The sequence below is a fragment of the Balaenoptera borealis genome, assembly GCF_965194805.1.
Source record: "Balaenoptera borealis genome assembly, chromosome: 8".
Lineage (NCBI taxonomy): Eukaryota > Metazoa > Chordata > Mammalia > Artiodactyla > Balaenopteridae > Balaenoptera > Balaenoptera borealis.
In genome coordinates this window covers 60,316,453-60,341,316 of record NC_138865.1, presented here as the reverse complement: position 1 = coordinate 60,341,316, position 24,864 = coordinate 60,316,453, and the positions used below count along the sequence as shown (strand labels likewise).

The 24,864-nt window shown below is 37.7% G+C and overlaps 1 protein-coding gene and 1 long non-coding RNA gene across 2 annotated transcripts in view; one reads left to right on the top strand and one right to left on the bottom strand.

The window, feature by feature from the left end:
* LOC309633184 overlaps nt 1–24,864 on the bottom strand; it is a 1,005,718-nt gene that overhangs the window by 919,518 nt on the left and 61,336 nt on the right. The window lies entirely within an intron of this gene.
* LURAP1L (leucine rich adaptor protein 1 like) overlaps nt 19,061–24,864 on the top strand; it is a 50,582-nt gene continuing 44,778 nt past the window's right edge. The window contains exon 1 of the mRNA XM_082401691.1: nt 19,061–24,138. Coding sequence (XP_082257817.1) covers nt 23,824–24,138 — 315 coding nt within the window. The 5' untranslated portion in view covers nt 19,061–23,823. The remainder of the gene's footprint in view (nt 24,139–24,864) is intronic.

The following is a 24,864-nucleotide window of genomic DNA, read 5'->3' as shown; positions in this document are numbered from 1 at the left end:
TGCTATGCTTATTACCATTTGTGTAACTTCTTTTTATGAAATAACTGTTCAAATCTTTTGCCTGTTTTTTAATTGGGTTGTCTGCATTTTTATTATTAAGTTGTAAGAGTTCTTTATACATCTTTGACACCAGTTCTTTGTCAGCTATATGTCTTGCGAATATTTTTCCTGGCCTGTGACTATTTATTTTCCTAATGATGTCTGCTAATAATCAGATGTCTTAAATTTCAATGAAGTCTAATTTATCATTTTTTTCTTTTATGGTTATTGCTTTCTATGACACAAATAACCTTTGTTTACCACTGAATCAAAAAGATTCCTCTATGTTTTCTTCCCAAAGCTCTGTAGTTTTAGCTCTAAGATCATAGGTGTATGATTCATTTTTAATTTATTTTGGGGTATGGAGTAAGACAAAGATCAAGTTTCTTTTTTTTTTTTTTTAAATGGATATAGAGTTACTTGGTACCATTTGTTGAAAACACTTCCTTCCCCGGGCAACCAATTACATTCCCACCACGCATTGCTTATCTTGAATTGTACTTCTTTGAAATATCTTTTTTTTTTTTTTGGCCAATTTTATGCGCTTATTTACTTTAAAGAGAAATGTAAAACAAGTGAGCAGTTTTCACTTTGTGTAAATATTATAGAACTTGCCTCATCCTCCCCCAGCAAAGCCAGTCATAAAAGACCAGTTGAATCTGACCCATGTTGTCATCTTCCTCTCATAGACAAATGCTGTTTATTACACTGAATAGAACAACTCTGTACACTCTGATGATTCAGAGATCCTGGAAAATGAGGAGTTAGCTTTGATTCATGGGCCACTTCTTTTAGTGCTACTTACTAGTTGTGGTTTGTGGCTCATCTCCTACCACTCCCTGACAAACACCCTGCCCTCAACAATTCTGAAATACTTATTCCCAGAAAAGCCCAGGCTTTTCTCACTTCTAGGGATCTGCATGTGCTATTATCGTTGCCCATAATGCCCTTGTCCTAATGCCTAAGGAACTCTATTCATATCAGAGGGAGCTTTCCTCAACCTCCTCAACAATGTTAAATATTCCCTCCTAGATGCTCCCATGCACATAGGTCATAAGGTATTATATCACTTATCCATATTCCTCTGATTATCCGTCCTATATTTCTCTCTCCACCCCATACATGGCCTTCTCATCATGAACCTCTGGAAAGTATAAATCTAATCTATCTTTCTCTGTACCCCAGTAAGTTAAAATAATAAACACAACAATAGTAGATTTGCTGGATGAAAGAATTTTAACTTTCTGATGTAGTTTAAATTTCAAATCTCTTCCACCTTACACTTAAGTATATTTATATTTATATTTACTAGATCTCACAGCCTGACCATTTGGTTTGGAAACTGTAATCATCTTCCTATATCCTAGAATAGACTAAAAAAAACTTCCTTGAAAGAATAACAAACACCTAGTGTATATTTTGAAGTTCCCTTATATATGGAGATTGGAAGAATAATTGTAGTAGGATATTTGAGGTACATCTCAAAGAAGTGTCTTACGTGTAGCCTACTGTTTTCCTAATTAAATTTCTTCTAATACACTGTTTGAGATTCTGTAAAGAAAGTACACTAATAAGTAGATGGAGTCCCAACTCTGCTATTTACTAGCTATGTGTAAATATCAGTGAGGACGGGCTGGGTTTTGCTGCAGTAATAGCAGTCTTGAACATCGTAGTTGTCTCGCTCACATTACAAGACTCATCATGGATCAGCCACAACGCTTTTTCATGTTGCCATCACTCTAAAAATGAGAAATACTGCCCATCAGCGATACAAAGGGACAAAGAGACATGGCAATCTGTACTCTGACTCCTGGAGCTTCTTCCTGGGAATGTCACTCACATTATTAATGGCCACTCCTGAATTCATCAGAGCATAGTCTTCAATTAGGGAGGAAATTTGGAATGCATTATTTGGCAAAAGTAATTCAATCTACTAAATAAATAACTTTAGGGAAAACATATTCTATCTGAATCTCAGTTTCCTCACATATAAAACGATAACTATGCAATGATAATAAAACTACTTCATAGGGTTATATGGATTAACAGAGATAATGATTTTTAAAAAAACACTTAGCACAATACCTGGCATGTAATCACTACTCAGTAAATGTTTGTTTAAAACATTAAGAACAAAGAACCTCAGTTTCTGTATCTTTCAAATAAGTAATAGACTGATAGAGCTCCATGGTATCTGGGGTTTTAGCTGGGTGGTTAAAACAGCTAGAGACGATTAGGATGGCTCAATTGTGGACACGTGCCTAGGGACTTCATTCTTTTACATGTGGAGTCTGTCGGGCTGAAATATGCAAGATGTTCACATGCCCAATGCCTGGGCCAGGACAGGTATAACTTCCGGGGGCTGGTCTGCATCACTCTCTGGCCACACATGGTGGACTCAAGGTAGCCTCAAACTTACATGGCCACCAGCTTCTCCCAGAACAAACATTACGACAATAAGTGTTCCAAAAGGCCCAGAAAGAAGATGTAAGGCTTCCTCTGATATAGCTTCAGAGGTCTGGAATATCACTTTTAATGTATTTTATTAGTCAAGCAAATCACTAAGGCCAGCAGTGTTCTTATATCTTCACTAAAATAAGCTGAAAAACTAGGGTTTGCTACGGGAAAAAGCATTATAACATTATAATATGAAAAACATTATAATAGTGGTTTATTTATTTATTTTGCATTTCCCTAATGGCTAATGAGGTTGAACTTCTTTTCATGTGCTTATTTGATATCCATGTGTGTTCTGTAGTAAAGTGTCTGTTCAGATTGTTGACTGATTTTTAAATTGGGTTGTTTGTTTTCTTATTAAGTTCTGAGAGGTCTTTAAAGATATATCCTAAATATGTATGTCTTTTGTCAAATATGTGATTTATAATTATTTTCCCAGTCTATAGTTACCTTGTTATTCTCTTTATAGGGCTTTTATAAAACAAAGTTTTTAAAGATTGATGAAGTCTAATTTACCGAGATTTTCTTTTCTTTTATGGATCATGCTTTTGGTGTCAGATCTAAGAAAACTTTGCTTAACTCAAAGTCACAAAGATTTTCTCCTATATTTTCTTCTAAAAGTTTTGAAGTTCTACATTTTAAAGTCAAATCTGTAAACCATCTTGGGTTAATTTTGTGTATTGTGAGGCATAGGTCACGGTTCATTTTTGTTGCAGATGGATGCCCAGTTTTTCCAATACAATTTACTGAAAGGAGTATCTTTTTCCATTGAATTGTCTTTGCACCTTTGTCAAAAATAAATTTACCACATTGAGTATATTTTTGGACTCTAGTCTGCTTCATTAATCTATGTGCCTATCCCTTTCCTAATATCACACTATCTTGATTAGTGTGAATAACATTACATTATCTTGATAGCTGAATAACATGTTTTAAAATAAGGTAATTTGAACCTTCTTTGTTCTTCTCTTAAAAATTAATTGTTCTAGTTCTTCCTTTCCATATAAATTTTAGAATCAACTATCTAAATATGTACAAAATCATGCTGGTATTTTGATTTGTATAGCATTAAACCTATAAATCTGTCTGGGAAGAATTGGTACTTAACTATATTGAGTATTCCAATCCATGAGCCCTGTATATCTCTCCATTTACTTAGGTTTTTGGGGTTTTTTTCAACTCTTTCTTAAATCTGCATTTTGTAATTTTTGGCATACAGATCCTGCACATTTTGCTAGATTTATACTTAAGTATTTCCTTTACTTGGAGCTACATAAAAGGTATTTTTATAGTAATTATTAATTATTCATTGATAGTATAAAGAAATAATGATTGATTTTGTATGATGACATTGTATAATGAGAACTTGTTAAACTCACTTATTAGTTCCAGGAGCTTTATTATGGATTCTGCGGGATTTTCTCAAGAAGACCATCACATTATCTGAAAATAGGGATAATTTCAATTTTTCTTTCCTGTGTGTATATGTGTTTTAAATTTTTTTTTTCTTGCCCTCATGTACTGACAAAATAGGCATGCAGAGAGTGGACATCCTGCCTTATTCAAAATCTTAGAGATAAATAATTTGGCCTTTCATCATTAAGTGTGATGTTAGTGAAGGGGGTTTTTTTGGTAAATGTCCTTTATCAGCTTAAGGAAGTTCCCTTCTTTTCCTAGTTTCCTCAGAGATTTTTTCATGAATACATGTTAAGTTTTGTCAAATGTTGTTTCTGCATGAATAACTATGAACCTGTGGTTTAACTTTTTAGTCTATGAATATGGTGGGTTACACAAATTGTTTTTCAAATGTTGAACTAGCCTTGCATCCCAGGATAAATCTCACTTGTTGTTATATATTGTTCTTTTTATATGTGACTAGATTTTGAATTGCTAATATTTTGTTGAGGATTTTTGTGGCTATGTTCATGAGGGAAATTGGTCTCTAGTTTTCTTGTACTGTCTTTTGGCATCAGGGAAATTCTGCCCTCATAAAATGAGTTTGGAAGTATTCTCTCTTCTGTAATTTCTTGGAAGATATTGTGTAGAGCTGGTGTTATTCCTTCTTCAAATGTTTGGCAGAATTCACCATTGAAACCATCTGGAACTGGAGATCTCTTTTTTGGAAAACTTTAAGCTGCAAATTCAATTTCTCTAATAGACATAGCTCTATTCATGTTATCTACTTTTTTAAAAAATTCATTTTATTTACTTATTTATTTATTTTGGCTGCGTTGGCTCTTCGTTGCTGTGCATGGGCTTTCTCTAGTTGCGGCGAGTGGGGGCTAGTCTTCGTTGCGGTGCACGGGCTTCTCACCGTGGTGGTTTCTCTTGTTGCGGAGCACGGGCTCTGGCGTGTGGGCTTCAGTAGTTGTGGCATGCAGGCTCAGTAGTTGTGACTCACTGGCTCAGTAGTTGTGACTCACGGGCTCAGTAGTTGTGACTCACGGGCTCTAGAGCGCAGGCTTAGTAGTTGTGGCTCATGGGCTTAGCTGCTCCACAGCATGTGGGATCTTCCTGGACCAGGGCTCGAACCCATGTCCCCTGCATTGGCACGCGGATTCTTAAACACTGCACCACCAGGGAAGCCCCCATGTTATCTAGTTTTTTGGTGAGTTTTAGTATTTTGTAGCTTTCAAGGAATTGACCCACTTTATCTACATTATTAAATGTATGTGCATAGAATTGTCCTTGGTATTTTCTTATTAGCATTTTAATGTCTGTAATGATATATTCTCTTTCATTGCTAGTAATGATAATTCTGTCTTTCTTGATAATTTCAGTTAGAGATTTATCAACTTTATTGATTCTAAGAAACAGCTTTTGATTTCACTGATTTTTTTTCTCTATTTTGTTCTGTTTTCTATTTATTTCTGACCTAACCTTTATTTAATTCTTTCTGACTTCTTTAGGTTAATATTGCTCTTCATTTTCCAGTTTCTTAAGGTGGAAACTTAAATTGTTGATTTGGGACTTTTCTTCTTTTCCAATACAAGCATTCAATGCTATAAATTTCCTTCAGAGCCCTGTTATAGCTTCATTCCTTACATTTTTATATATTGTACTTACATTTTAGCTCAGGTCAAAATAGTATATTTTCTAATTTCCCTTGAGGCTTCATCTTTGACCTCATGGATTATATAGAAGAATGTTTTTATTTGAGGATTTTCCAGATATCTTTCTGTTATTGATTTCTAATTTAATTAAATTGTTTTCGGAGAATGTACTTCGTATGAATTCACTTTTCTCACATTTGTTAAGTTTTATTTTATGATGTAAGATTTGGTCTACATTGATGAATGTTTCTTGGACACCCAAAAAGAATGTATATTCTACTGTAGTTAGGTGGAGTGTCCTATGAATATCAGATAGACCCAACTGGCTGATGGTGATGTTCAGTTCTTTATACTTGTTGACTTAATGTTAACTTGTTTTATCAAATACTAAGAGAGAAATATTGAAGTCATCACAGCCATAATTGTGGATTTGTCTATTTCTTGTTTCAGATCTATCCATTCGTGCTTCATGTATTTGAAGTTTTGTTAAGACTGTACATATTTAGAATCATTAGGTCTTATTAGTGAACTTTTATCATTATGTAATAACCTTTTTTATTCTTGGCAGTTTCCCTTGCTCTGAAGCCTATTTGGTCTGATATAAATATATACTCTCCAGCTGTCTTTTGATTGGTGCTTGAATTGTATCTTTCTTCATCCTTTTATTTTTAACCTATGTAGCTTACTTAAATCCAACGGATAATGTTGAATTGGTGTAGTTGTTTTTGCTGTTGTTGTTTCAGTAGGCTGGTCAGACTCTCCACGTATTTTGACTCACATTCCGTGGACTGTGGTTCCAATATCAATTCACTATCCAAAGCCTTTGCTAGGCCATTTACAGCTTTCCTGTGTGTCCCTCACCCAGCAGCCAGTCGAGGACTTGGGCTGTAGTCTACCCCGCAGTTCTGTTCTCAAAGCATTTAATATGCTTTTTAGCCTCAGATCCACCCCTGGCTCAGGAGTGAGCCCAAGAATTCATATACATTTTATGGGATCATTTTCTCAGGCTGTCTCCTCCCAACTAATTTGCTCATTTAAAAATATTTAATCTGGGGCTTCCCTGGTGGCGCAGTGGTTGAGAATCTGCCTGCCAATGCAGGGGACACGGGTTCGAGCCCTGGTCTGGGAAGATCCCACATACCGCAGAGCAACTGGGCCCGTGAGCCACAATTGCTGAGCCTGCACATCTGGAGCCTGTGCTCCGCAACAAAGAAGAGGCCGCGATAGTGAGAGGCCCGTGCACCGTGATGAAGAGTGGCCCCCACTTGCCGCAACTAGAGAAAGCCCTCGCACAGAAACGAAGACCAACACAGACATAAATAAATAAATAATAAATAAATTAAAAAAAAAAAAAATTTAATCTTACCAAATTAGCAAAACATCAACTAACCATTCTTGTTCTTCACTCAACTTGAGTTCTACTGAAGCTGTCAGATAAAGACACCCAAACTTTTATATCACTGCTTCAGGGTCTTCTACTCAATTCCACCCTAAATGACTCTTAGGGACTTATTCAATGTTTCCTTAGTCAACTTTCCTTTTTTTTTCCTCTCTCTCTCTCAGTGGAAATGTCCACAAGAACACACTCTCTCCTGGCCCAGTGACTACCATGTATCTATTATCTACCTCCTGGCAACAGTGAGTTTTGCCTAACTATGCCTTACTCTTATTTTCTCAGATCAAGTTCATGTGAGAAAAAGCACATCAATATCCAGTTGGATAGCCTCTCTTTTTTTCACGAGCAGTGAACTATGCTGATCTTTGTGCACACTGTCACTGGAGAACCCACCATCTGAATACCAGAACTGGTCCTAAACCAAAGTGTTTAAGTGGGAGATGTGTCTCGAGTTGCCTGCTGCACTCTGTCTCTGCTTGCCCTCTTTTTGTCCTCTCAGCACTTAGCTCAAGCTATTTAACTGGCCAGAATTCCCAGGCTTGCCTGCTCTCTGGTATAAGAGAGGAAATTATTAGGATAAATGAAATCATACTGAACTGTTCAAGTCATACTCCTTCAGGGAGCATTTGCATTTTAAATAAGCTTGTGAAGACAGGTTACTCCCTTCATTCTGGATTTTCTAGCAGGCTGACACTTGGAACAAGGGGTTAGTATGAGGCAGAGATGCCCCTAATTTTTTTAAAAACCCTTCTGTTAATATAAAGGATTGAAAATGAGAAGAGTATTTTGTTTTGTTTGCTTGGAGGGGGGAGGTGTCTGTATGAGTGTATGAGAAAGATAATTTGTACAATTTGTTGTCCACAGTATTCTAAATTTCAAAATAGTTATAAAATCAGATGGGGAAATGAGGGACAGAAATGTATTACCTCCCCTTAAAATGCATCTCTTGATTCTCCTACTCAAACTGAATGCATAAAAACTCTTCACAAGCTGTGCGTGGTGATGATGTATCATAATCTGCAATGATTTGTAAAATACTTCCTATTCTTCAGTCATATTAATAGGCTCACAAGTACAGAGAAAAGATCTAGTTCACCCACAAATAGCTAGTATAGCTGACTACATATGTGTGTTATATAGTTCTACTGAAACTTTAGAAAAGTATTTCATGAAGCGTTTTATGTAGAACAATTGTCTAACAAATGTTTCTAAGAGAAAGGGAACCCATGTAGCTATAAACTATATCCCCTCTTGGAGATTTAAAGTGTATTTGACCATATAAAAGGCTCTAAATGGTTCTGCAGTAAAGAAATCTAATTTTTTTGGCAAAACTTTTCCTAAATTGATTAGACTACTGAACTTTTCTCTTCACATGACACCCATTAACATCGTGAGCCAGTGTATTGCATAGCACATTGTGGGAAACATTCCAGTAGATTCTTATCATTTGGGAGGGATATATTCTGCAGCTTTTATAAATCCCCAAATTCATGAACACCACTGTAGCATACAATTTCTATCATAAATTATATGAATGTTGATCTTTATTGAAACAGTTTGTTGAATTGTCTTTCCTGTTCCTGTGAGGAATACATGGTAGATTCAATAATGTCATAAATCCCACTACCTTCCACTGAATTAGGCATTTATCTCTGCACTTATCCAAAAACACTTTGGTTAGAAACACCACTTCTTTTTTAACTTCTTTACTTTTTCTTCATTTCCATCATAAGGATTAGCAGAGGATAATTTGGGGAACAATTTCTGTCTCTGCCTCTGCCCCCCCCACCACACACACACATATACACACACAATTTTCATGCTTTTGTTTTGCTTTGTATTTTGTGGAGTAATAAAAAGTAAATTGTGGCCCAAGTTCTCAAGGCACTACATGCACATAATCAGAAAAAAATACGTAAGCAAATATGTATAATCAGCCTAACCCTTAACCCATAATGACCTACCCACAAAACAGAAATCTGGGGGGAATGTTGGTATCATATCTGAGATGGTTTTGGAGTCAAACAGAACTGGGTGGATTCTAGGTGACACTGAGTAAGTTACTTTTATCTCTCTGGGATGTGCTATCCTCATTTGTTAAATGGGATTATAATAGTTATTTGAAGACTAATTGAGATAAGATGTAAATACCTGGCACCTAGTAACTCATCCAAAGGCAGTAGTAATCATGTAAGGAACAGCCTCATGGCTGAAATGTCATTAACATCTAAGTCTTTAAAAATTACATGGGTGCCCATGTGTACAGCAATCAAGGCTAAGAGTGTATTTGATTTTCTCAACACCTTTTTCAAGCTAGTTCAGATTTATGCCACATTACAATTCAATAAACATCTATTGGGACACCCTTTTCCAGCCCTACATAGAAAGAACAATATTCTCTGACCCAAATTCTAGAAGCAGATAACCTTCCTGCACCAGTCTTCTTTTCCAAGTAGAGGCAAATAGGACACTAGTTTTACATACATCTCCATATCTTATATTTCTTCAGGAATTAATAATCTTTTTATTTGCAAAGATGCCTGGACACCAACTTTCTACCACTTCTATTTAGGTCAACACTCAGCATTTTTTTTTTTTTTTTAGTGAAAAAAATGAGTATTAGATGAAATTATGAAGAGCAGGTATTTATAGCAATGACTGACATGGAAAGAAAAATAAAATCACACCCATATACCCATTTTCCTAAATACAAGCTATTTTTTTTTTCTTTTTATATCTTCTATTTGACCTCTCAAATACTCTCTATATGACCTGAAACAAAACAATGTGTGAATAAAATATAATAGTAGAAAACCTTCATGTTGAATCTTCTTTTGTTCAACTTCCCTTCATGGCAGTGAAATGGGACAAAAATCTCTCAGATGTAATGTCACAGTGGCAGAAATACAATACACAATGCACTGTCATTTCTCTATGTCATACACACACACACACACACACAGATGGAAACCCATAGCACAGTAGATGGTGTTTTATGTGAGGAAAATTAAACAAAACACAAACAATGGCTGGATTACTATGACAACAGAGTATACGCCATGGTTTCTGGAAACACTTGACAGCTGTTTGCAATTTTAACTGTTTGCTCTGGTACCTTATATCATGTTAGCAGCTCCATGGGCCTTAAAATGTGTGCCTTGGCCATTTTTTTTAAAGTTTCACTCATTCTGTGTGCTTCTAAGCATACAGAAATAAGGCCACAACAAGTGAGTCATGCTTAAGGCTGAGCCACTTCACAAGACTCACTCAAAGAGAACCCAGAAGGTCTTCTCATTGTCCTGTAGGCTATGGAGAAACTGCAGTAGTGAGACTGCGCTGGTCAAACTTTTTAAAATTACCTCAGAGTTCTCAATTTCAGTCCATGTGAGTTTTAAGTGCTATCATCTTTTCTGCCATGGAGAAAAATTTCTGATATGAAATGAGAAGTCACCTTTCTTAAACAAGATTGTTAGGTAAAATTAATTTAACCCTCCGAACAATCCTGTGATGTAAGTATTATCAGCTTTATTTTATGAATGATGAAAGTTGAATTCAGAGAAGTAAAGCAATGTGTACCAAACCCACATTTTGAAAACAGGAAATCCTGGATTAATACAGTTACTCTGAAATCCTATTCAATTCTTCCCAATTTGGACCGTCCTACGTCTTTTACTGCATTCATGAGCATGGTTCAGGGATTAATGTTTTGGGAATATCTTTGTCTAAGAAATATTTAATGAGGGCAAACAGTACAACTAAGAATAGTGCTATTGTTAGTTTCCACTAGGTCTGTGTGTATATATGAGAAGGTTAAAAAAAAAAAAAAAAAAAAGAAGAAGAAGAAGAAAAGAAAAGAAATTCAGTGAACACTTTTGAAAGTTGATAGATGCATCTAAAAAGCAAATAATTATATTCTCTCACAGATACCTCCAAAGAATCTTAACAGAAAATGGGAAGATGTGTTTTAATCCCAGATCACATTGAGGATCTTTCTAACTTTACTGAAAGATATTGGATAGATTATTTAATCCCCTTACGTATGGGTTTTACCAACTATAAAATCAAAATTATACAACTTGGGTGAGTTGTAGCAAGAATAAGTAACTTGATGGTGATAAACTTAAATTCACAATATTATTGCCTGTATAGTTTAATGCTTATTTACAATCAACTGACAATCCTTTATTGCCCAGGTCAAGTCTAGATGCTCTGGGAGACAAAAATAAACATACGAAAACACATGTCCTCCTGGAGGAGCTCACCAGGAAGTTGGTGAGACAGAATTCACAGACATAAAAGAATTAGAATATGCTAGAAGACAATGTAGAATCAAATGGTATAAAGTACCTTGTCCCCATCTAGCAATTATTGTTAGTCACATTTTTTTCCGCCCAAACCAACTAAAGCCCCATTTACTCTGTAAAGTCTTCCCCGAATTTTCTGGCTCATAGCTTCCTTCCTTGATCACTTTTTATTTGAGCCACATTTTAATCATCTTTTGTCTATTATTATATGTATCTTTGAATTTTAAAATTTGTTAATATACCACCTGCTTTCTCTACTAGATCATAAATCTCTTGATCAAAAGCCACATATGCTTCTTTATTATATCTTCAATGCCAGATGCTTTGTTTTGCACAATGGACGTATTGCTGATTTTTTTCTGATTATCATGAAAACGATGACAATTACTAGTGAAGTATGAATTCACAGAATGGAGCCACCACAGGAACAACACTTATATGAATGTGGTTACATTTCAGACACACTGGATTCACTTGACCTTGAGTTCCTTAAGCACGAGGATTATCTTTTTCACATGTATCCTTTGTTTTTGTCCTAGCGTGATGCCTGACATAATATCAACAGAAATGGAAGTGTCTGACAAAAGAAGGAAAGTAGGAAGGGAAGAAGAGTTGGAAGGAGAGAAGAAAGAGTCTGTTTACTGAAGAATGGACTTAAATATGAAAAAAAGTAGGAAATCCTAGACAAGAAGGACATTATTGGCAAAGGCAGAGTGGTTGAAATTGGCAGTGTGTGAGCGTGTACACATGTGTGAAACTATGTGGAAGACATTCCAGCTGGAACAAGCAATTTTCTTCGTGAGGCCATAGGACATTGTGTTGAATAGGTAAGATGTTTTTCATGCGTGGAGGTCATACTGTGAAAGTCAGAATGAATAATTTAGAACCGGGGCCAGAGGCAATGGAGCCATTACAGGTTCTTAAGATGATGAAAAGCATTTTTAGGAAAACTACTTAGAAACAGCAGCATACGAAGTAGACAAGAGAGGAAACATTAAAGGAAGAAAATCCGCTTAGATCCAATTGTGGTAATGTAATCATGGGGTGATGAACCTGAACTATAGCAGAGTCACCAAAATAGAAAATCTTTTTATTGAAAAATATCAGTAGGATTTGATGATTAACTGAATATAAGAGTAAAAGAGATAAAGACATAGTAAATATTGCCAAACTGCCAAATGATGAAAGAGGTTGAGCTCATAAATTGTGGTGCCATAAATTAAAATAGGAAGTACAGAAATAGCTGGTTTAAGGAAAGTGACAAATTTAATTTTAGACATGATGATTCTATGTAGCATGAGGTAGTAGAAAGAACATTATATTAGAGATAAAGTTGCAAAGCCTCTGGTTCTGTGAAGAGCGTAAAGAAGTTACTTATGATGTTGAATTAATATTTTCATTAAGTCACTTAACATCTCTGGGTATTTACGTTTCCTAAAATATTAAAAGGGCACATATATTCCTGCTATAACTACCACACTGTGAGGATAAAAGAAGACGGTGATGGTTAGATTTCTTGGTTATTGTCAAATCTTATGTAAGTTATAAATCAGAGATCCGAGGCAGAGGTACAAGTTGTTGCCTGATCCATATAGAGGTGGTTTATTTGCTCTTTCTAGGATCTTACAGAGGAATGTTACTCTCCCATATCTACTTTCAAAGGGATGGAAGATAAAACTGCAGAGAACACAGGATTTATTTTCTAAGAAAACAAATCCTAGGATTGGCCAAGCTTTCTCCTGTCAACCAAGTACCTCTATTTTCCTAACTATAAAGTAAGAACAAGACATCCCCAACCCATTTAACTGATTTGTTCCACAAGCTTCAGCAAACACAAGCACAGGGACATTGGATGGGTGGAAGAGGGAGAAAGTGGTGCTGGGTGACAGGGATATATGGCTCTCTGAGTTACAGCAGATCTACAGAAAGCTAGAATCAAATAGAAGGAAGGGACCTGATCACAGGGGATTTTGATGAAAAGGGGAGAAAGCATTCAATAATGATTAAGCTAAGGGCATGGACTCTGGAATCAGACAGAAGAGTGTTTATCTTGAGATAAAACACAGCTCCTAGCTGTGTGGCCACAGGAAAATTGCTGAAGTTAGCTAAGCCACACATTTTAACATGGGCACAGTAAGAGCACCCACCTCCCAGAGTTGTGAAGACTAGATGAAATACAAGTAAGTACTCCATAAATGCTAACATTATTAAAAGGAAACAGTGTTACATCAACCTGAATCAGCATGAGGACACCACAAATTATTTCTAGTCTTTAAATATAAGGATAAAAAGAGACAGAGAGAAAATGGAAGAAAGGAGAGCAAAAGAGAGAGAGAGGAGATAGCAGCCAGGATAGGTAAAGGAGAAATGGGATAAAAATGAGGGAAAATAGGGAGAGAAATTGACAGGGAAGAGCTGAAAAGAGCAATGGCGAAAGGGGACAGGGGAAGGACTCTTAAAGTTAACACTTACAGTTTGAAATTTCCACATCTTGTTCCTTGGTCATTGAAATAGATGTGGGAATTGATTAAAAGACAGAGAGAAAAATAATTTCATCTAATTATTTTCTGTTCTCCTTTTTTACATATTTCTATAGCTACATAAAAATGCTTGTTTAAATAACGTCCATTGCAAGCCTTCTGAGTCAAATATGGTTTGGCCTTTATACACTATTTTAAACAAAGTGCACTTATATAATTAGGCAGGGTACCATAATACAAAGCAAAGATATTATATTTGACGAGGAAACTTAAGTTCTACAAAACAGAGTGTACATTCCAGCAAACTGGCAAATCTTTTTTATAATCCCTATTCATACACAACTCAGAATGATGTAATGCCAGGTTATATATCAACTAAACCATTCTTTCAATGAATCTCTGACCCAAATGCCTAAGGAGTCTGTCTGGAGTTGATGGCCTGTTGAAGAAATGAATAAACCCTGTGGTATGACTATCTATTATGGATTACTCCGGTTCTCACACAAGAACCAAAAATAATTCAATTTACGATGCTCACATTATGCTTAGGAAATGAAGATTAATAAGTGATGTAAGTTCATTGAGTTAGGACGTTATGCAATTTTCTTATGAGTTGAGAAATCCTTCATATAGAATGAGATTTACAGATTTAGTGACGAAGAGACTTTGAATGTGTAAGACATGTACATTCAGGGGTGGCCATGGGAAAACTGTGTAGCACCTAGCTTCTATTTGATGGCCCATCACCTCTCAACCCTCCTTCCCTCCACACATCCAGATACACGTACCCAGAGACTCATCTGTCTCTCCGGACACAGGACACCCAACCAAGTCCCTACACCCTAGTTATGGCTTTGGCCCCTTCCCATAATGTTATCCCATCTCTCAAACCCCCCTACCTAGTTATTTGCTACCCTACATGGCACAAACAAACCAGGAAAGGGTTACTGAACATTCATAGATTGAACTCCTTTCTAGTTAACATATTTGAATGATAATGTTAAGAAAAAAAAGTTCAGTGGGAGTGCTGTGGGATGATAATTTTGCTAGATCATTTATTAAAAATATAGAGCACCCATTATTTTATGTCACATATAGTCTGCTTTTGACTATGATATTCCATGTTGTATCAGGTAATAATCCTACTGAATTTCTAGAGTTATTCTTTGCTCCCTACTTCAAAGTGTTATTCCAAAATCATATGCTATTCCAGAGTACGCAGCCTCCTTCACTAGGGAAAGGTGTAACACAAGTTTGCCATGAGGTAGCCAGAGAGTGATAATATTATTGGCATTGTATAGAGTTAGGGTTTTAATATTCAGTATTAACAAAGGCTATTTAGCAAATCCCCCCGGATTCCCCTTCAAAAATATTCCACTTAATTTCTTTCTTTAGGGTTAAAAAACCCCCACTTGTTTTTAAATGTATGCATAAATATTTAAGAATAAAATAGAAGGCACTAAAAAGAAATTTTAAAAACAATGTTCTGAGGGTTTTTTTATAATTAATTATAGTTAATAAAAATAGAAAAGCACAGAGATTAAATTAAAACTCCCATCATCTTACCACATACACAGTGATACTTTTGATAAATTTGATAAATTTGCATACACATTTTATATGACTTTTATATACATCTAATATGTGAATGTATGTATGTGTATATACATATATGCGTGGCAGCTTTTGCTTGCTTCGTTGTTTTTCTTTGGGATTTTGTATTGAACATATTTATAAATAAATCTCTCCACGTATTGCTCATTACCTTTTTAGAAATAAATTCCTAGAAAATGAACTGCTGAGTCCAATGGTTTGCCTGATTTAAAACCTTGAACACCGGTGCACTCAAAATGTTATCAATTTACATGTACATCAACAGTATATTTAATTCATCCCTGATATAGTCACGACTCAAGTGTTTTGAAATCTGAGATGGTAAGTAAACAAACAAATACTTTGCCTTCTGTTTTTCTCGTAAAGCAGTTGTAACAACTTGCTTACGAGAAATCAAAACTTGCCTTCTCAGAATCCCGTTATCCCCCTAAATCATCTCTAGCATAAAACCAAATCTGAGAAGATGAGAATGAGAATGAGAGGTGTTTCTGCTCCCAATTTGTACACGGCTGTCTGATGAAACCGGCTGCTGTTGCAGCAGAGTGACCTTCACTGTCTGCAGGGAACTGTTAGGTTTGCGCTTGTCAGAAGCGCTCTCTGGCTCCCCCTATCTCTCCCCCCACCCCCGACACCCATCCTTTTTTCCTCCTCCTCTCCCTCCCTCTCTTTCTTTCTGAGACCATATTTTGTCCTGTGGCACCTCAGATATTTATGATCACATTTTTCCACTGACCCCTAAGGATCAGCATTGACACAAACTCAATTCAAATATGGAGTGTTTCTGGTACAGCATACTGAAATGTACCTATCGACAGAATTGAGCAATGTTCTTAAATCAAACCTTGACGTGTTTGAACTACCAAAGTATAGCCTAAGGTAATACGTCAAAGGTTATGGAACGGAGGGTCAGCTACTGCAAAACCAGCTACAACGCGTGGGTTGGGTATAGGAAGAGCACAAAAAGAAGAGATGGAGCAATGGCCGTCTCAGCTGCCTTTTATCTTCTGGAATGGCAGTGTGCCTTGGGCTTTTTCTTTCCCCTGTGAATTTGCCTTGCCCTTGGCATTTGCCACATCAGACTGGAAAAGAGCAGTCACTCTCGTCAAAAGGTCATAAAACCTTCTGCCCAGTGCTGATTATTGCACAAGCTTTCCTACAGCACCCTTTCATGCTTGCTCTGCTCATCCATTTCCATTATTTCTTGTAGAGCTATCTCCCTTTGAATGAAAGGATTAATTCCCACATCTATTCAGATCTGGGCTCCACCGAGTGCCAGATTCGGTCTCAAATACTGGCCCCTTGCTGGAGGAGGAAGTGATAATTCACATGAAACCAAAGGTGGAGAATAAGAACCTCCTAATGTCCCTTAATGATGCACTGTAAATGAATCTCCCATGAATGCACTTACTTTTTTCTAATCTATTTCACTTTTTAACTCTACCTCATTTGGAATATGAGTTTCCCCAATAACATAGGAAGCAACTCAGTGTTGACTTCTTAAACATATATGTGTAGCAGTGGAACCCCTTCACAGTTGTGAAAGAGGGCTAATGTCCATCTTTTAAAGAAATGGAAACAATAGGAGTTTGGGAATAAACTATAACTTAGGGCAAATCCCAGCTCTTCCACTTATGCTAATGAAATATTAGGTGAGTAGTTTCACCTCTTAGAGCTTCAAATTAATCCTATGAGAGCAGGGTTAATAAAATTTGCTTCTCTGGGTTGTTATGAGGATTAAATGATACAAAATATGTAAAGAATCTGTCATAAAATAATGTTTAATATATAACACCTATCCCTTTAGCCAATGCTTTTTCAGAGTTTCCTCCACTTTATTTTATCACTGTGATTTGTGCTGCTCTGATTTAAAAGTGCTTTTCTACTTCAAAAAATGTTCTTGCTGATTCATCAGATGGGCATTACAACCAGTAACTATCTGCCTGAATATTCTGAGGACATAATTACAGTATTTATCTTTTATATAAGGTGCATATACTCAGTATGTCTCATTATGGTCACAAAAGTATTCTCATTGAATCATACATACTTCTGAAAGAAAAGCACATTATCTGACTCTCCATGCAGCAAGCTTACTTAATAGCTTAAGAAGGCTAACTTTCAACTGTTGAGTAATGCTCTTAAGTCCTAAGACTAAGATCTGCAATTCTGCTATGGGGAGTTCTTGAGTTTTCACTCCCAAATGATACTAACTAATTTATGTGTGTCTTTACATATAATCCTTATGATCTTTTCAAAATTAAAAAATGCATAAAACTTTTCTCTTCCTCCCAAGACTTTTGAAAGGCACTTCTGCCTTTCCTTCTGTACCTATGAGGCTAAGAATAAGGAGAAACTAGAAGCCTAAAATACGGACAGGAATTGAGATATTCATAGAACATTACCAGAAGTGGGCATTGATCCTGAAGCCATGACATTCAGGTGGGAATTCTATGGCGTGTGCCAAATCTACAGGTCAAAGCTCTTGTGGAAAATCATAGTTCTCTGTAAACTTCTTGGACACCATCCTCTCTGTGAGCATTCACCATTGCTTTTTTCTACCCTGATTGGGGTTCTAGTTCAATATGCTTAGCTTCTGTGTTCCATAAAATCAATACTTCAAATAAAATCTGTCAAAAAATTTTCAAATCAATTCATACGTTTGCCTCTAAGCTAGGACATAGAAATAGGATATTTCTTTAGGTCTTTTATTTTTATTTTTAATGTTTATACTATATACTGTTAGAGCCCACCTCAAATTCAATTTTAGAAATTGTCAAGGTATTTGGTGAAAGATATCAAAAGTGGATTTATGAATTATGTCCAAGATTATGTAACTGGATTTCAAGATAGGGATGTTTCTGTGATCAAAGTTTTCTAGTCTATGAAAGCATACTTTAAAAAATAAAGCTAATAGCTGTTATTAACTAACTCAGAGGTGATTATTAATAAAAGAATAAATACATTTTTACCGATTAGAAAAGAGACTGTTAACTATTTCTTTTCTGTGGCTTTAAGCCTTCAAGGTGCCCTCCATACATCACTGCCAAATATAAAAAAGTACCAAATAAAAAGAAGATTCCAGTTCTTTCGTATTATTCACAGCCTCGTGTCTGAAATGGACCTGCAAGACTTACTTCATTCCACAGTGTTATGGGTTGAATTGTGTCCCCCCAAAAGATATGTTGAAATCCTAACCCTATCGTACCTCAGAATGTGACTTTATTTGGGGATGCAGTTGTTGTAGTTTTAATTTGCTAAGTTAAGATATACCAGAATAGGATGGGTCCCTAACCCAAAATGACTGACATCCTTTTAAGAAGAAAGAAATTTAGACACAGACACAGAAGGAAGACAGCCATGTGATGATGGAGGCAGAGACTGGAGTTATGCTACCACAAACCAAGGAAGGCCTGGGGCTACCAGAAGCTGGAAGAGGTGAGGAAGGATCATTCCCTAAAGTCTCCAGAGGGAGTATGGCCCTGTCAGCATCTTGATTTTGGACTTCTCATCTCCAGAACTGTAAGACAATAAATTTATTTTGTTATAAGCCACTCCATTTGTGTTACTTTGTTATGGCAGCCCCAGGAAACTAACACAAGCAGCTTTATGAGACCCCTCATCTTCCTACTTTGACTTTGGGACTCACTTCCCCAATTATCACTTTACCCAACCCTTAGGCTTAAAGCTGAACTGGCTTTGAGTTTTTATCTCTTTTCTTAACTAGAATGAATGATCATCCCCCAAGATTTTATGAAACAGAGGTACACTGGAGCCAGCCCATACCAGTTTACAGCAGCCAATTGTTAAATTTTTAGGAATTTTGTAAGCCAACTGCTAAACACAGCCATTATTTTAAAAATTACATTGTATAAGTTTTAAATTAGGTAAATTATTCTAAGACAAATGTAATAAATATCAAAACTCATCACTTCCTAATTGCTTGACTACTTTTTACTATAATCTGTGCTCTTGAGGCTATTTATGTCAAATTTATCTGTTTGGTGGAAACAGTTGGGGAAAAACGTGCTATTGCTCATTTTTTCCCAACTTACATTGGTAGCTTGAAATCAGCCATGGTGGGAATACTTACACCATGAAAACTGTCAAAAGCCACAAGCCAGTTATTTTTATATTTTCCAAGAGTTAATTGTAAACATTTACCAGCACTCCACCAAAATAACCTTTAAGTCCAGTCAATAAGCCAAACTAGGATGACTACAGAGGAAAAGCTCGTGGTTAGCTTTATTAAAGATATCTCTTTTCTGGGCCCTGCTATGCGCCTCTCAGTAGAAATTCAGAGCTCAGGACAGCAAGTAAAAGGAAATAAAGGACTCTATTACAAACAATGAAGACAGAGAGATTTGACAGGGATTATGAAGAGGGGATAAGGCAGACTTAGATGCTGGTGACCTATTTTTAGTATTGTCTAGAAAACCTCTCAGGAAAGTGTTTAGCTCTGATTATAAATATTAATTAGACTCCAATCAGAGAACTATTTAAAGGATCTGTGCTCCTTAGGGAAAGATATTTCAGATAGAGAGATAGATAGATGATAGATAGACAGACAGATAGATAGATAGATAGATAGATAGAGGGATATATATGGCATACACATGTATAAGTTGTTCAAGTTGATAATAAACCAGATGATTTTTCTTAGTAAAACAGACCCAACCAAGCTACAAAATTACAGTTGAATTAAGTGACTCTATAGACAGGCAGGGTAAAATCTTCATAGCTTTAGCAGATATATAATTCCACTACGTATGGATAGGATCAACAGTCTTTAGTCCTGCTATGACACCTTCCTTGTTAAACACATCATCAGCTGAACAAAAATATTTAACAGGAACAGCACCTCTACACATTTAAAACAAAGATTTAAAGAACCTGATACCCATTACAGAGTTACTTCCTAAAATTCTTAAAGGTAACTTGAGGCTGTTAACTGTTTGATATTACTCTGCACTGCGGGGAGTGGAATCTCAGGTTAGAGACTCTGCCCTAGTCCTTGAACTCTGTGCCAGCGAGAGTTGGGAATGCTGCAAACTTTCAATCAGTGCCAGAGAGAAGGTAGGAGGCCTTTTTTTTTTTCTTTTCACCTCAAGGCCAGCAGCAGATTATGGAGCGGCATTACTCATACCATACAAAGTCTTGCTGAGTCTACTTTTGCTCTAAACACTGTCTCATACCAGGAAGTGTTCTAAGGGTGGAATGTGTGAAGCTTGCATCACATCACTCTGTTTTTGTGACTGAGGCATTCATTTAAAACCTGTCATCTGAGTCCAACAATGCTCCCACTTCATTAGCTACCAGATTTTTTTTTTTTTTTAATGATAAATAAGAGTCTCTCTTTCCTTCTTTGTGAACACAATCCAACTGGGGAGGAAACCCAGTCTCTTAAAGTTCTCCATAGTTTAATACCCATTCTTAGATTCCTTAGGCATTCTAAATGGAAAAAAGGCAAATCCAGCTCATACATAAGGCAGTCAGAAAAGGACGCATATAATAAGGTAGTCTGGGTCTAGAAAATTATATCACAAACACAAATAATAGAGTAACAACTTTTATGGTTTTACTTTTCAGTATGTTAGGCTTGGGGAAACAAGCTGAGTTTAGGTTGTTGCTGGAAGATGCTATCAATTAAAGAAACAAGAGGTGGCTGGAGAGGGACAAGAAAAGCAGAAGCAGGAAGGGAGCACTGCTGAGAGACAGGGACCAGATAAATATAAAGAATTGCTCTGCAGAGTTTTTCCCTCCTATTTCTTTCTCTGTTCTCCCCATGGGCCCTCTTTTTTGCTGATGACCTCCCTTCCTCCCCAGGCCTGTTACTGCAGTTCTTGTCAACTAAACCCTCAAATCAACGTATAATATAGGGCTAACAGCAATTAGTTAAGCCTCTCACACATTTTTTTTCATCATAGAAAAATCTTGAAGACAAACAAAATATTCTCAAGACCCAAAAGTAAAAAAGATCCTTATTTTTGAACATTTTGGGCAAGGAATTTTCTCACATCAGACAACGTAAAGCAGTAATGACAGGGTTAATACAGTCTCTTAGAGGCCTAATAAGATTACTGTGATGCTAATATGTTTTGAAAATTATCATTTTGGCATTCAAAACATCTCTATTTTAAACTAAAATGTCATAAAGCATTAAGTTGACAAATTTTAAAAGGCTTATCATAACTAAGCTTTTCTTAAAAAGCTCACATTTGTTTTATACTGCACCAACACAAAATATGAATTTACATACAGATCATGTTTTTACTTTTGGAGATGTTTTCTCTGCAGAAATCTAAAATGAAAAAAATAGTTTTCTATTTTTGAATTATCTTCGGTATCAAATACAATTTTACTGTCTGTGACTCACAGCAAAGGAGGTGTTCCTTTTTTGTACAGTTACACTGATGATAATTTGACAATAAACTATTTTTATGGACCAAGTTCAAGTTAGATAATGTGTTTGCACGCTACTCTTCTCAGCCAGCCCTATGCTGAACTTTGTAAGGGCTTTATGACAAAAAACAAAACAAACAAACAAAAACAAAGCAGAAACCTCTTTACTGAAATTCAGGCTTTCCATAATTACATGTTAGAGTGCAATTCTTATCCAATGAGCTTGTGGTTTTCCAAATTTAGGACAGAGCATGTAGTTTTATCAGTGAGTTGAGATTTAGTTTTGTTTTCCTTTGATTCCATAAATGGTTGTTCCAACTCTAAAATGGGCCACTTAATTTACAACTGTTTTCTTCATTTCTTTTTAAGAGAAGAAATAACATACAATTTCTGACATGTTGACAAGAGAACTTCAGCAACTTTCTCCCTGACATGGAATATTTCACTCAGAAGGCCTGTTTCCTATCTATCCTTAGGCTTCCTGGATGAGGCTCAGCTAAAAAAGTACTCTGAGATGTATTTGCCCATGTGCTTATAAGTGTAAAACCTGAGTGACGTCTCTGGGAAGGACCAAGAACACAAATACTTATTTGTCCCAGAAAGAGAGGGTTCCCTATTTTGAAATATCTTAATGGAACCCCAAATATTAGAGCTTACTAGATTGAAAATAGTACCCTCTACTTGAAGATTCTTAACACGAATTCAATGTTGAATCAAACCTATAATCCATATAGCGCATAATAACTTACTTGGTAGAAATATCTCAGATCAATAGATGGCAGGCTTTGGGTTTCTTTCAAATAGTTGAAAAATATAGATAAATTATCAAAGACAACTTTTCTCTAGTTTTACCTTAATTATGGAGAGAGAATATTGAGTATAAGTATCTCAGCAACCTTCTCCTTTTAAAATCCACCACCATCCTCAGTAGTCATATAGATTATTCTGGCTATTTAATTTTTCACATCTGCTTGCGGTGACAATGTAACATTTGGTAAGACAATTAGCTTTGGTTGCACATTCTCACTGAACTTTTGGTGAAATTATTACACTGTATGTTAGTACAAAATTATTAGGAAAGGCTTCTAACGCTAAATTTTTGTCATTTAGGAAGATGGGGGGTAGGGAATGACACTACATTTAAAGTCATTCTTCTTCCTCTATGGTTACCAGACCTAAAAGTTGTAGCTACCCGGCAATTTCGCTGGGAAAACTGAAAATCTAATCCCCGTATTAGGCACTCCTAACTAAAACAGGATGTTGAAACTACTACTGGCAGCAGGGGTAGGAAATTTTCTGTTGCTCTTCTTGCCTGTGTTTTACGGTACAGGGGTTGGCCCTGGTTTGGTCCACCTGCCAGCCGAGCTTAAAGTTTCCGAGGCTTGGGGGAACACAATGACTTGGATCTAACAGCCTAAATCGGAAGAAGGGAATTTGTGCTGCATCGAGGAAGCCGTTAAACTCCTGCTAAGCGAACTCTCTTTTCTATGCGTCTATGCACAAGACCGACCTCCTCTATCACTGACTAGAAATAATTTCTGACAATCCAGGATATTCCGAAAGCTTGGAGACATATGGCTGGAAAATGAAACTACCCTGGAGTGTGGCCACATCATTATTTTGTGTCGCATGGTACCAGATGGGCAGTTGGTGAACGGCGCTGGGATGTGAACGGACAGTTTTAACAATGTGAATTTTTTCCCCCGTAGAGCTAAGACAGACTTCATTTCCTTCTTGTCTTTCGGTCTCTAGTACTTGGAATTTCCCCCTCTCTGCAATATCAATTAACTCAACTTTGCAGTGGGGTAGCCAAAAAGGAAGAGGATGAAGAGGGCTCTATAATCTTAATAAGTGGCGAGGGAGTCACTGCGCCCCGGGAACCGCGGCGGCGACCCGCCCATCCTGCGCGGATTTCAGGGCTGATACCGCGCGGGCGGTTATGGAGCGGACCGTGAGCTTGATCCGCCGAGGATAGAGACCTGGGCTCGGTAGGGGCGTGCAGATCTTCAGGCGGACTTGGAGGCCCTTGCTGCCTCTCATCCGTAGCGTTTTATAACCATTTTCATCGTTCTTCAAAAGTCATGGACGACGGCCCGCTGCCCGACCTCCGAGACATCGAGCTGAAGCTAGGGCGCAAAGTGCCCGAGAGCCTAGTGCGCTCGCTCCGTGGGGAGGAGCCGGTGCCCCAGGAAAGGGACAGAGACCCCGCCGGGGGGAGCAGCGGCGGCGGCGGCGGTGGCGGAGGCTGCAGTAGCAGCAGCAGCAGCTGCAGTTTCCCTCTCTCCCTGTCATCCTCCTCTTCGTCCTCCCCGACCTCTGGCTCCCCACCACCTAGCCATTCCAGTAGCGCCCTGGAGAGGCTGGAAACCAAGCTTCACCTCCTCAGGCAAGAGATGGTGAGTGTGGTTCTCCAGCTGTGGGAGTGGGAGCCCGCGCAGACGCACCGGGGGAGATCGGAAGATGCGGGCGGGGGCAGAGAGGGCGGCCGAGCCGAGCCATGGGTGCGTGGGAAACACGGGGAGGGGAGCGCGCGGCGGGTGCGCATCTGGAGGCAGCAGCCGGGAAGCTTGTTTACCCGAGACTTTGCTCGGTCACGGTTTGCTAAGACGGCAGAGCCTGCCCTTGCTCTGTGTACTTTCTGACGCCCGCCCACTCCCTGCTCCCGGCTCTGACCATTGAGATGCCAGTCCGCAGCCTCCCAGGCACAAGCCCGCCGAGGGGGTCTGCAGTTACTGCACGCATCTGGGGCCTGCTGTGCGCCGTTCACACTTCCAGTTCAAAAGGTGGCTCGGTCCGCTGCACTTACTGCAAAAATACTTCCTGGTTTGCCGAAAGGTGGCGCGGCGGGGTCCCTGCAGCCCTTCTTCCTGGCTCACTCCTCTTCCACCACTACCGCCCCGCCCCTTGGTGCAGCGGCCGAGCAGTTCCTAGGCCACTGTTGAGCTGATTCTCCACAGCTGGTTCTGAAAACAATGGCCCACTCGTCCTTGATGTCCTTATGAATAGCTTGTCTCATGGTTGATCCAAAAGAGCAGGTGATCCCCAGGCCCAGGGATTTGCTAATGACCACTTCCTACCCTCCCCCGTCAGTCCTCAATCTGCAATTGTTTTCTGTGCTGTTT